The 14,136-nt window shown below is 34.8% G+C and overlaps 1 protein-coding gene across 4 annotated transcripts in view; it reads right to left on the reverse strand.

The window, feature by feature from the left end:
• Positions 1–1,801: 1,801 nt before the first annotated feature.
• Positions 1,802–14,136, reverse strand: part of ANGPT1 (angiopoietin 1) — a 184,405-nt gene continuing 172,070 nt past the window's right edge. For all 4 annotated transcript variants that reach the window (XM_048068717.2, XM_013180022.3, XM_066990654.1 and 1 more), the window contains 2 exons: positions 13,977–14,107; positions 1,802–3,208 (listed from right to left, as the gene is read on the reverse strand). In XM_048068717.2, coding sequence (XP_047924674.1) covers positions 3,048–3,208; positions 13,977–14,107 — 292 coding nt within the window. In that variant the 3' untranslated portion in view covers positions 1,802–3,047. The remainder of the gene's footprint in view (positions 3,209–13,976; positions 14,108–14,136) is intronic.

Raw genomic sequence — 14,136 nt, forward strand, 5'->3', positions numbered from 1 at the left:
TTTTTAAAAAGAAGAAATTTAACTGTGAGGGGTAAACAGTGAAGTTAACATTACCATTGGCCGTTGACTGTTCTTTCAGTCTCTTCCAAGGCAAGTCCCATTTTATATGATGAAATCCAGAAAGACCATTTTTTTACTGATTGTAACTCTTCAATTCATGCAGTTCATACATGTTCAAGTCAAGGAGCAAAATGTGTTTTAAGAAAGTATTTCCTCAGATTCTCAGATAGCTTAGTCTGAATGAATGCAATGAACAAGTTCATTTATTAAAAAGTACCCGTGAAAATGGGGAAAAACTCACTACAAAGAGACATTAAAACTGAATCTCTCTAGTGTTAAAAGGCATACAAAAGGAGCAAGAAGTATTTGTAGTGAAGAAAACAATGGAAATCTGTCAATGCCATGCAACATGATTGAAAAGATGATAAAAGAATATGTCAAAAGGCAAGAGAAATAGGCATACAGTTCTATTTGTATCTTTGCTAAAGGAATTCAAGAAACATTTTCTTTTATAGACTGTTAGATAGTTGTATGATATGAACTTAAGATGAGAAATACAGTCCCTTGATTTTAATCAAAGAATTTGAATGAAAAAGACTGAAATACATATTTGAAAGGTTAGAAATACTGATTTCTGCACAAACTCTAATATGACTCCCTCCTTAGGCCTTGACTAAATTTATTAATATCTCTTAGAGGGAGAGATAGTGGCTGGTAAAATGTTGTCATCCTGTCACAGAAAGGCATCTCAAAGGAAATCAAATCACAGAGTCTGCAATTTTAAAAAATGTTTTATTATAAAGGATAGGAAACCAAATCCACATTTTTTTATCTTTCAAACACAGATAAATAAACAGTAAATATGCTTTTGATTTTAAATGTTCTTTGCCTTTTGCAATAAGATCTGCAGAATGGCATTCCTAACTTGGAGACTTGCAAAAAATATAACTTTTGAGAACACAGTAGAAGACAGACCACAGTTTTTGCACAAAAATGAAGAGCATTTCAAAAAAGTTCTGGAAAAGGAGACAAAACAGCTCTGTGAAGAAATTGCTGAGCAAGGAGTAGTTTGGTAACTTACTCAGCAGAAAACAACAAATTAACCCTTATGCAAGATTATTTCAAATATATATATAAATATGTACAAATACACACAAAAAACCAAGATCTTCCCACTTAAAACTAAACAAACATCAAATTGTAACAAAAACAGAGAGCCCTGTGGTCTTTGTGATTTTTAAGAAGGGATGCTTAAAAAATCCAAACTTTTTTTTTTTTTAAATCTATTTCTTAAAAATGAAGAAAAAAGGAAAAAAAAAAGGGAAAATAAATCAGTTACTCTCTTACTCTGTTAAAATCTTCTTTTAAAAAGATTCAGATCTTCATCATGCCTTATTTCAGGAACAGTTTAATGAATAAAATAAACCAACAAGCAGACAAACAACAAACTTACTACATTCAGATTATACATGTGATCTTTGTCCCAGTTTAATCAATGACAATGTTACTTTTGATTTCAGTGGGAGCAGGGCGAGGCTTTTCCTTTTATGTATAGCAGAAGTAGAATGAGGGCTAGATACTTTCCTAAATGCACTTTATTAATACGATTAAACCATGAGGGACTGTAATTGAAAAAGAGTTCTGTCTATAACTTCACTTCATGGGCCACCCAACTACTTTGTTGCTTGTTTTGATAGGAACTTTATCCTTACCAACAGCCGCATTGTGCATCTTGCCACACATTTCTGCAACATTTGAATATATCAGAATTATTTGTTATGACAGTGGAAACCTGTAAGCAGTCTTCTAAAGTTCTTTTAATATTTATACCATTTTGTGGCTTAGCACCCTTTGAGTAGGGTCAGGGCTGCATGTACAAATTAAACAACCATTACAGGAAATATAAACATACTATTTACAGTTCACAATTCTTTATTTTCTATACAGTTCTGCTGAGTATTTTTTATAGTTGTAGCCTAAGCACTGTGTACAACTGGCATGCTTCTGATATTCACAAAAATGTAATAATACAGTGAAGAAATAAAAATTTAATAAAAAGTAAAATAATGAATGATAAATTGCGTACATGCAATGATACTGTAAAATGAATTCATTGATTTAAGCTATGCTATACCCTAAGAGTTTGCCTTTCTGTGTTCTTTTTGATGAAAATATTCCATGCAAAATCCCATATTTTCTTTAGGATAATATTTAACATTCTTTAAACCTTCTATCAATTTTTCTATGTGACATTCAGACTGCCTTTAATGAAAGAAAGGAAAAAGCTCAAAACACATCTAAGTTTGTTATCACACTATAAATCCTAGCTCAGGGATTATGCCAATTACCTCATTTACCTCTACAGAGCAACTGAAGAATTTATGTTTCGTGCCCTTATCATTCTTCATAATTTGACTCAGTTTATTTATGAGAAATATGTCCTTCGAATATTTAATAAAAAATAATTATTAGCACAAATTCTCTGGGATTAACATAAATCCATCCGCCCATTCAAATTCAGTTCATTTAAGAAAAACAGTATTTGGAGTGGTCATCTTCAGTGCTTTAAAATGAGTTTTAAAAAAGGTGTCTTTATAATCCTTTCTTCATGTGTATAATGATGGCATTTCACTGCTGAAAAACTTTTCCTCAACGGACCATGGATGATATGTTTCATATATTTGAATTCTGATGCTGTTGTTGAATAATCTGGTATATTTTCCATTTTTTTAATAAAAATAATAAAAAATAATAAAAAAAGTCCACTGACAAACACCAGATTTGGTCAGAATAACTGGATCCAGTTGTTCCTCTCTGGAAAATCATTGCAGCCAACTTCTTCGAAACCAAGTCTCCCCATGTCATCAAGACATGGGGTGACTGGTGGGGAGTTTTTGCAGGCTATGAAGTGATAATGAAGTGACTTTGCATCATCCCTACATGTTGCTTCCAAGAAGCCCTTCACCTTTTACCTTCAGACTGTGATAGCAGTGCTGTCAAGAGCAGTGGCATTCTAATTTTTTTCTTGGATCCACCACTGAATGCCTTTAAAAGTCCAAGGGTCGAATCATCATGGTGGTGGAGCGCAAAGAATAGCTGGGGCCTTTGAAGTAGTGCCACTTGATGCCATTGAGCTTTCCATGGTTTTGCCCAGCCGTATAGAACATCCCATTGAGATTGGAGGGGCCACAGGCATCAAACCACCAGCCTGAAACCATTAAGGACAAACAATTAAAGTGCAAGTGCACTGAACATTTTCATTTTGTTTTATAAGTTTAGCTGATTAACCACTTCTGGCATTCAGAAGCTCATAAACACTTCTGGAATAGTGATGATGAATATTGCTTTCCTATTTCTATATATATATATATTATTCTGTATTCAGCTGTGCTGGAGAATACACCAATTATTTACAGATCTGGAAAAGTATTTGAGTTTTAACTCCTTCAGTTTTTATACACTGCATGTGAAGCAAGAACAAGCACAATATAGGCAAATAAACTGCTTTGCGTGTTTAGACAGTATTATAGATCACCCAGTTCATGTAAACATATCATAATAAGACTATAACTCATAAGTAATTTGCATAATTTCCACTTGTTTGGTTATTTAGAACATAAGAATGATTTGATTTAATTTCATTTACCAGTATTTTTCTGTTGCTTTAACTGTGATTTTTCTGCTGATCAGACAGTTTGCTTTTAGGTTAGATGTTCTTAGTAAGCATAAGCTACGAGCACATTTGTGCTATGCTCTTATAGTAATTACAATATTACAGTAACACATAATCAGTATTCAGAGTGGTGTACAAGGAGATAGACTTTGTCTTTAAAACATAGATAAGACATTTTTAAGACTAAGATAAATTTTAAAACCAGACTCTGCAAATGAATGGAGGGACTAAATGGTGAAGACAAAGACAACACTATAGGACACTGATCTTCAGTCAGAATACCTATGTGCATGGATAGATGGTTTAGATGGTTACCTGAGTGTGTATGTATTTAGGTGACAGTATGGCCAACTTCAATCAAGGTAAATTCACTGCATGTACACTTTGGGTCAGAAAAGTCACATTCAATCCCAAATCTTCCTACCATTTTTAATGTGAAAACCTATATTCAATCTTGAGCTTCCTAAACCATACCTTGAAATGTGCCAAACAGAAACGCTATCATTGACTAAGAAAAAATATTACAAATATTATTGATTGGTATTTTAGGTAAGCTTATAAAGTGCTGTCTTTTCCAGACCCCCTACCCTGCCTGCTTTTTTTCCCAGTCAGAGGTGTTTCCTACTCATTGACCCTTGATCTCCAGGTCCAGCCTTGTATATTTTATTCTACTGGAAAGACAGGGCTAGAAATGTCTTCCCCAGATGCTTGTGCTTCTAGACTGTCGTTCCTTCAGCTGCATTGTGAGACTCTTCTGAAAAGCGAAATGATGCGGATTTAGGGAAAACAAACCAAAACAAAACAAAAACAAAACAAAAACAAAACAAAACAAAACTTTTCTTTTTGAGGACAAACCACCAATCTGGTTTACAGAATGGTTCCATGAACTGTTGTGTTAGCATAACTGAAGATGCAGTAAACTGAGAAGTTGGGATAAAAAAGAAATGCAACATCTCGGGAACTTTTCAACTGGAGATTTCTGTCAAAGTAAATGCATGTAGAGCCATACCTCCACCTTCATGAGTGCTCTATTAGCATAGCACTGAAAATAATCCAGAAATATTTATCAAATACTTGTGAATATTACTAACGATGACAGAGGTTTTGCTACCATTTGTTATGACTGTATGCAGAGAATTCAAACTTGCTATAAGCACAGCTTTGGTGCACAGCTGTGGCTGCAAACCGTATGCAAAAACCGTATTGGCTTTAGACTTCTGTAGTAGATGTATTTATGTCTTTAACTCATGGAGAAAATGGAACCAGTGGTGAAAACAGTGTGATTCTTCAGATCTATTTTAACTACTTGCTTTAAGATGAGATTAATCAGTAACCCTTCTTGATTACATCCCCAAGATCTCAAATAATAATAATAAAAAAATAAACTAGTTAAACTGTGATGAAGACGCTTACAGGTAGTGAGCAACTTCCACTCAAACTACCTGTGTGCATTAGAATGGAAGATCCCTGGGCTCTGCTTGCAGCACCTTTGTAGTATGATTTTAATCTCAGGCCTCCAAGAGTTAGAGAGGTTATCAAACATAACAAAACAACAACAACAACAAAATAACATCAAAAATAAGGCATTTTTTCTTTTAGTTTCTGTTTCTTTTGTTTGTTTGTTTTGTTTTATTTTTGTTTTCAGTATGAAAAGCTGAAACATTTTCATGTTAAGGTGAATTTTAGATTGTAATGGGAGTTTGAGTTTTAGGGAAAACTCCAAACAAATTGAAACTTGGCAACATTGAGATTACAGAACACAAGCTGACAAAGATAAACTAGGTGACATGCTGACTCCATTGAAGTTAGTGGGAGTTTTGATGTATATCTTGATGGGAAAAGAATTTTTCTCTTCCAGACCTTACAGGGTATCTATTTAATATAATAGAAAGATGCTTAGTTCATATTGAGGAAGGCAGAATGAATCCCCAGACTGCAAAGAGCTAATATTCCCAATGCCAAGAATATATTAACCTTGCTGGTGAGAAGCTCTATTTGTCAGAAAGATTTCTGCAGTTCTTTCTTCACAGTAAGACCTATAGTCTTTGTGAATCTTCAGCATAGGTCTTATGTATCCTTCCATGTAATACTGTTTTACTGAACATTTGCCTTTATGTCTTAAGGCAAATAAGGTCATAAAGATTACATGGTGGCTGTTACTTTTAGTGGTTAAATGTTACTTTCATTTAAAAAGTCATTTCAGACTGCGTATCATAGCGTTGTAATCTGTCCAGGACCAGGCACTACCAGTAAAGGCAAACAATGCCTGCCTAACAAGTGGCTACTAAAATCTGCAGGTGTCACTGTGGACTGAAATGCATAATTTTAATTTTCAGTGCAGTTCCCCCTCTAACTTTTGAAAATGGAATTAACGTGTGAGAAGCTCCTTTTAGACAATGTGCATTGGCCTAGTGAATCCTCCAGTTTCCTCATATCCAGCCTTTTATCTGTCTATAATGAAGACATTGTATTTTAAGCTATACCCTACTACTATTGATATGATATTGACAGTGATTAGCCTATAGATCCAGTGCTTTTACTCTGTCCTTTGTATTTAAATTCATGTAATTTTTATTTCTAGCCTTGTAAAGTAATTTCTTAGATTTTGGATAATACTTTTCAAAGTACTAAATAAATGGCTTTTTTCAGAAGTAACACTTCATAATGAAATCTTGAGGGAAGAATCTATGCCAGATATATTCTGGCAAACTTCTATTTTGATACTATTGACCTCCCTTTGATTACACTGATATACCTAAGGGGGTAATAAGCAAAGAAAGAGAAAGCTGTACAGCTGATGTTTTACTGTAACCAGAGTACAATCTTGTAGAAACTTAAGACAAAGTTAAACAGAGAAAATCTAATCCTCATTTTTCAAAGCTGGAACACAGATGCAGCTGGGTTCTGTTTATGGTGCTGGGATGAAGACATGGCAAGCTGTGCTAGTTACCATTTCATTCACCTTAAAGGAACAGCAACAGATGCATAAATGGACTTTTTAGGTAAAAGGTTTCCAGTGGTGCCCTACAAAATCTATGTTAAACAATGGAATGAGTTGAAGATGCACAAGATTTAAAAATTGTTCTGTGAGGACCTAAAAATCAAATCTCACATCTAGACTTTTAAATAATTACTTATTTTTTTTTCCAAAATATTTTTAATGACCATCTTTTCTTTTGGCCTACTATACTGTTCTTGTTAATGAGACTGTACAATTTTTAAAAAAGATATTTCCTAATACTACTTTATGATGTTGGGTTTACTTTCTCCTATCTTTCAACTTGTTTACATTTTTTTTCTCTTACTTTACATGTGTGTGTGTGTGTGTGTGTGTGTGTGTGTATGTCTCTCTCTCTATATATGGTTATTTCTCTCCTTCTTCCCATGTAGTCCTCTAAAAGCTATTCATTCCCCATATGGCCTCAGATTATCGTAAAACGTCCATGTCTCAACACCAAAGTCAACATCTTTGGATACATGTAAAGGAATTGTTTTTCCACAAACATGACTTTCAGACATTTGCATATTAAGGGAAAGAGGAATAGAACCAGTGCCTTTCTTGGTAGCTATGAGGAAATGAGGGAACATAAAATTGAAGTACCTGAAAGAGATACCTGCAATACTGGACAGTGCAGGAAACACCAAACAAAGCAGTTCCAGGGCTGTAAGACAGTCTGACCCAAGGAACACTCCCAATAGCTAAATATTTTCTGAAGTTCAGGGGATTTCCTCCCCTGAAAAATCTTGTTTATTTTTCACTATAAGGTAATGGCTTTCCCAAATAAGCATCAGGAACCCTCTGAATAGCAGAAAGATTTTAACCTCAGATATAACTTTTGGCAGTAATTTCTGTGGGATATTTGAGTCATGCATGTGAATCATGAAGGGTGGATATTATGAGAAATATAGAAGAAAGATTTTAAAGTGACTAATGAAGAGATAAAGAAGAGGCTTTCATGAAATGATTAAGAGAGTTTTTACTCAGAAACACAGGTAGTTTCTTCAAGTTGTCACCATCTGGCCTTCAGTTACTTATTTGAACTGAGGAGAGCCTTACAGTCTTTTGAGGTTAGCCTACTTCTAATAATTTGTTTGTATAGTACAGGCAATGCTATCATCTCTGTTTGCAATAAAAATCCTTAGGTCATAAAATATATTGCCCAAACAGAAAGTAATTTAGATAATGCATTGCTTGTTTGAAAGTTCAGCTATACAAATAAACATGAATCACCCTTGTAGACAGTTGCTCTTCTGGAACAGTTAAAACACACTGACACTTTGTGGAATCCTATGCTTTGCTCTTTAATTATAATTACTGTTGCTATTACCACTGAGAAGTTATTAAAATTCATGTCAGCTCTTTCCATTAAATAAATGTATTTTGAATAGTTCATTTTAAACAAGCTATCACCACATCAGCCTCACAGGCCTGCTCTTACTGTATCTTTGGTTGAATACGAAAGTACATTGAGATAATTTCCACAAATTCTTGCAAAAAAAACCTACCTAATAAAGGTGCAGTGCTCAAATGAGTGATGTTATTACTAGAAAAATATAATGGAAATCTTTTGGAAAGGTTTTCTGAAGTTACAAATATAATCTTCACATGGCAGAATCTTCATTGTCAAAAGCACCAGCGTAAAAAGGGTTTTAGTATACCAATGCTAACAGCTTTTGGTTTTGGCTTGTTGTATAAATTGTAATTAAACATGTATGTATGTAAAATTATTTTTTAGTAACCTAGTGCTCATCAATCAAAAATGCACTGTAAATCTAGCTTGAATTGCAAGTTTACTAATGATCACTTAGTTTTGATGACAGGCTATTAGTTGTCTTCTACATGTTAAAGGAATAGGTGCACAGTTGATGACAGACCCTTTCTTTACACATCGGTCTCTCCTCTCCCTCATGATTACAATGAATGTTTCCAAATACAGTAAGATCCAAACACAGTCTGCTCAATCAGATCCAAAGTTTGAATTGTACATTTGTATGCCTTTATGGGACAAATGCATTCTAAGAAAAGCCAATATCTATCTCTAGCCCTTTGGGTTTGTTCATAAAATTTAGTGCATTTGGCAATAAAGCTAATAAGAAAAATTTCTAATGCAAAAATATTTGAACAGTGTTCACTGATTGAAAGACAATTGATTTTATGAAAGTTTTCAATGTTTCTGAACTTCTAATTCCCTTAGAGGAATTAGATGGTAATGCTTACTCTATGTCTGACAATTTCTTGGCTAGAAAACTGGGTCCTGTTTTGTATGACACCTCAAGCTCTATGTGGAGCAACTTGACAGGGACCAAAAGAGTTAATGTAAGAGGAAAGATTTAGGTTTGTTTAATCCAGAATACAAGACAGAAAAGAAATGCTAACAAACTCAAATCCATAAGAAGTCTGCTTGAAAAAAAAAAAAAAAACAAAAAAAAAAAACATTTATTCCAAAGAATGAAAAGCAACAGTCTATTCTCTCCATAATGTAGGACAGGACAAGACAGAACAAACTTAAGTTGTCACAGATTTAGTTTAGACATCAAGAAAAGCTTTTTTATACTAAGGGTAGCCAAACTCAGTAGTAACATATTGTATTGCAAGAATGAATCTCTATCATTAGAAATAACAGAATAGAATAGAATAGAATAGAATAGAATAGAATAGAATAGAATAGAATAGAATAGAATAGAATAGAATAGAATAGAATAGAATAGAATAGAATAGTTAATAATAGAATAGAAAAGTTAATAATAGAATAGTTAATAATAGAATTAGAATAGAATAGCTAGAGAAGATTCTATCTTGGAGAGGGACTAAAAGAACTTTGGAGGTTTTTTCCGGGCCTGTTTTCTATTGTTTGGTAGAGTATAGGATTGGTTAGCCTAAGATTTAGCAGCACTTGATACTCTGAAGATTAAATTAGATGTTAAAATCAGGATATAGGATGTTAAGTCACTAGCTTTTCACATCACATAGAAAATACAGTCCTTTTATAATTCTAATAAATCACAAGCTAAAAATAACATGAAATTTACAGACTGGTGAGCATGTTCTGATCTTCTAAATATATAGACTAATATTTAAGTCAGTCACTGCTTGGTCATCTCCTTTATTACTATTGTCCATACTTAACCTTTATAAACAGCGTAATACAGTGATGATTTTCTTAAAAGTGCTCAGTAGTATTTCATTATCTAATGAAATACATCTAACATTTTTAGCATAAATCAATCCAATTCCAATCACTTATTATTTACATGGTGGCTATATTTTTCTATCTACAAACTGTTAGGTAATATAAATTATACTCTGTGAAATTTGTTTTATATGTAGCATCGTCATGAAAACAACAATATACAAAACCTAAAAACTGGTGCTTTTCTATGTAAGTGGGCATGATTTCTGGGGTTCAGGTCAAACACTTTCAAGTGTACTGAGGTACTACTTTCAAAGTTTTTGTTTCAAACAAAATGTAACAGAAAAGGTGGCTTTTTCTGATTAGATTATATATGGATAGACTACTACATTTAGCCAAGAACTTCCCTGCAAGACAGGAGAAGAATCCTCTACATTGCTCTTGATGGACGTTCATAAAATTTGCCACTTGGAGAAAAAAATGCAGTGAAACAACAAGCAATAAATGCACCACTGTTTGGGATTTTCATTGAACATCGTCTTACGAAACAGAGGAGAAATCCACTGAGGATTGCTAAATACATGGGAAATGTGTCTGACTCAGGAAGCCTCTGATATGCAAAATGTTGAGAGTGGGAAAATACTCAGGGGAAGTATCATCTATTTGTGTTGTTCTTAGGCCCATCCTGAGGCATCTGCTGTTGACTGCTGTCGGAGACAGGAGACTGCAGACAGATGGACCTCTGCTCCCAGACAATTAAAAAAAAAAAAAATAAAATCTTATTTCAGTGATTCTATGCTGTTTCAATCTTAGCTAGGCATCAAGAAAGTCTCCCCAGCACTTTGGCAAGCTATTTCAGGCATCACGAGTTTAGCAATGTTCTCACATACCATCTGAAGCAAGGTAAATGCCTGTGTAAATGTCTCTCAAAGGCAAAACACAGAAAATTGCATTAAGACTTCTACTACAGGCCAAGTTACTATAAGTCATTTTGTAATGCCTGTAGATGATTGCACAAACAATTTCTGGGGCTCAGCTGACAGGTGGTATCCTGGCAGGACGCTCTAACATGGCCTGCTGCCCACAGATCTTATCCAGAGATGTTAAGTGCTCTTCTATTGGAAATCTGTCTGAAGTGCCTTGGATATCTGCTCAGTGCTTCATTCTGATGAGAGTTTGTTACATTTTAAGTGCTGTATCTTGCAAAAAGTTGTATGTGTGCTCACTGGGGTACTCTTCTATTCATAACATTTGATATTACATGGAAATAAAAGCTTTTTTCAGTTTACAGGCTTGAGATGTTACACCAGTCCCTGATGGTTATTTTCACAAAAGAAAAAGTGATACTATTTGACAAATTTTAAGTTTAAATGAAGAAATTATGTGGATAAATATGCCTTGTCTCCACTTAAAGTAAACCAAGGTTGCTGAGTTGAAATTTTCCAAGTTTTCCACAAAAAGCAACTAAAATATTTAACTACCACAAAAAGGTCACAGGATCTAAAAATCCAGCTCAGGCGTATACATTTGGAAACTATTCCCTAAAATCAACATTAAGATAGAGTCAACTAGCAGAATATGATTCTCAAAAGGACAAGATCTCACACACAAAATTCTGTTGATGCTACTGCTGATGCTACTCTTCCACTATTTTTTTATTCTGAGGGAGAGGAAGGATAGAAGGGAGGAGAGAGAGAGTATTTTTGATACAGAACAAATAAAACTGACAACTAGTAAGATCACAGAGAGAAATGTGTGTTTTCCTTACATTTTTATTTTCAGCCTTGACTATAACCATATCACAGTCTTGAGCTTCAGCTTATCTCAGCCTTTTTTCCTGACATAAATATATTTAGTTCACCTCATAGAGATAACGGGATCACCCAAACTGTCAAGATAGCAAGGAACCTGCCTTTAGATTTCATATCTTTCATCATTAAAGTGCTGTCTGTGATGCTGCCAAAACTAACAGAGAGTCTGATATCTTCTGGGGAAAAAAAAAAAAAAAGAGAGCTTCCCCAACAACCTCTTTTGGATTGCTACTTTTCTTAATCAGTCTTTTTCTGTGGCACAAAACTGACATCTATTCGCTAAACAAATGTTTTCGTATTTAATTCAATTTCTGCTACTTCTCAAGGAATGAGAAGTTCTATTTCATGAAGCAATGCATAAGGTGTTTTTGAGGAGAAATCTAGCAGGGAGATCAATTTATTTATTTATTTATTTATTTATTTTAATGGCAATTTGCATGATTGAGGTATTTCTCAAAGAACTACAGCTTACTTAGCGCTACACAGCAGCTTCAGTCACCTTTCTCCAAAGCCTAGCTGCATCTCCTTTTACACATCAATGATGTGTTCTGTTTGTGATTTCCTCACCCTTTGGTAATTAACCCCCTCCCCCTTATTTCTTTCATTTGCTACCAGTACATTCCAATATGTGGTTTTCCTGTTGATTTACAGGACTACTGCAGCAAAATATATGTGAAACTTGTGAAATGGTTGTTCAACAGCAGGCTGACCTTAGCAGGGCATTGACCTGCCACAGAAGTCAGGGTAAGAAAATAAACAAAACCGTCAGCTCCCAGAATTAGATGTCTGGGAGTGGAGGTGTTTCCAGGCAGCTCAGATACATGAATGAGTCTGCACTTCACCACAGACACAACTCACATTTAGAAGATTTTCACTGGCCTGTGACCTGCCCTGGAAGTGAAATACATTAATTTAGCATGATCTTTAAGGGGAAAGATCACCAGTTGCTAATTAAAATAAACTCTTGACTTCTTTCCCATTATTTGCCCCAGAACCGGTCAGCTACCTTTGTTATACAAATGGGAAGGCAGCATCTGATCACCTGTCTTCTAGAAAGTTTCCCATGGAAACTTCCATTAAATGGAAGTTTTCCATTTAATAAGATTTTAGTAGAGGAAGTTAGGAAAGTTTGAGAAGCAGGCTCCTTAAGGATTCTCCCAGCTGGGCAACTTGCAATTAGCAAAAAGAATGAGGAGGTAGGCTGTGTGTTTGATGCAAATTTCCACTGACAGAAACACATCTTCTGTCAGCAGATAATAGCCTTAAGAGGCTCATATATGCCTGAACATGGCCTGAGCTGGATCCAGTCACAGTGCCAGTAACCACAAATAATATCAGTTTAAAAGTCTGATCCAAAACACTGAATAACTTTTATGCTATAGGTGTTTTTTTGTTTTTTTTTTTTTTTTTTTTCCAGGAATGTTAGAAATCACTGAGGGAGATTCTCAGAAGATCAGATGTGAAGATAAGGGCCTTTCTTGGTCATACATTCTAAGAACCAAAGAATCCCAATACAAGCTTTCTGCTCTAGTGTGACATGCTAGAGATAAAACTGAGCTTGCCTCTTCATGGACTCAGAATAAGCAACATTTGCAAGAGAAAATTCTCACTCTTGTGCAGACCTTTAGGTATCTGTCTGGGGAGATAATGGATATTCCTCTTCCACAATGGAGGGAAATGATATTAATCACATTCACTACACTTGCTTGCAGTTAGTTTGATTTTGTACTTAAACCTGTCCTAGCGTAACTTCTCTGTGCTGTTTTAAAAGTTCCAGAACAGCTAGGTGCCACAATTTAAACAGGGGGCTGTAGGTTTTTCACAGGTGAGTGAACTAGCCATTACATTAACTAGTTAAATAGCTTGTATAAGACAAACAGAAAGCTTAATCATTGTAATTATTTCAATAATAGCATCACCCCCTAAGTGAACTTAGAGAACTTATAAACTTTACCTTCTAATAATCTATTTCCATGTCCTTTCTCTCTTCTTTTTCTGGGTAAGTCCTTTCCCAGTTCTCATAAGGATCTTCCCCCTTTCTTCATCTCTTAGTTTATTCTCTCTTACTTCGCCTTTCTTGCCTCAACAATAACACTAACCTTTCCCTCTTGACATTGCTGCAACAGCTTCAGTGCAGAAGTATACTGTCTGTATCTCTGAATAAACCCTTCCCTGCTGATAGGAACCTGGGGGTATTGGCACTACCACAACATACATAAAGAAAAGAGTAGGAGTAATAATAATAAAAGGAATTTTCACACAATACTTACACATCCATGAATTCAACTTCATCCATGATTGCTTAAGGAAAACAGAGCAGATTCCTAACAATGTACCACATGTTTTTGGAGTTGTACTCACCTCCAGTTAACATGAGAGCACATTTACACATGCAGTTGTCATTGTCAGCATCTTTTGTACTGAATTCAGCACCATGTAGTATCAGGCTACTCTGTTTTCCAGCTGTTCCACTGTGACCTTTTAAATAAAGCCTGAAACAGCAAGAAAAAACAATCAGTGT

The sequence above is a fragment of the Anser cygnoides genome, chromosome 2 (genome assembly GCF_040182565.1).
Source record: "Anser cygnoides isolate HZ-2024a breed goose chromosome 2, Taihu_goose_T2T_genome, whole genome shotgun sequence".
In the NCBI taxonomy this organism is placed as follows: Eukaryota; Metazoa; Chordata; class Aves; order Anseriformes; family Anatidae; genus Anser; species Anser cygnoides.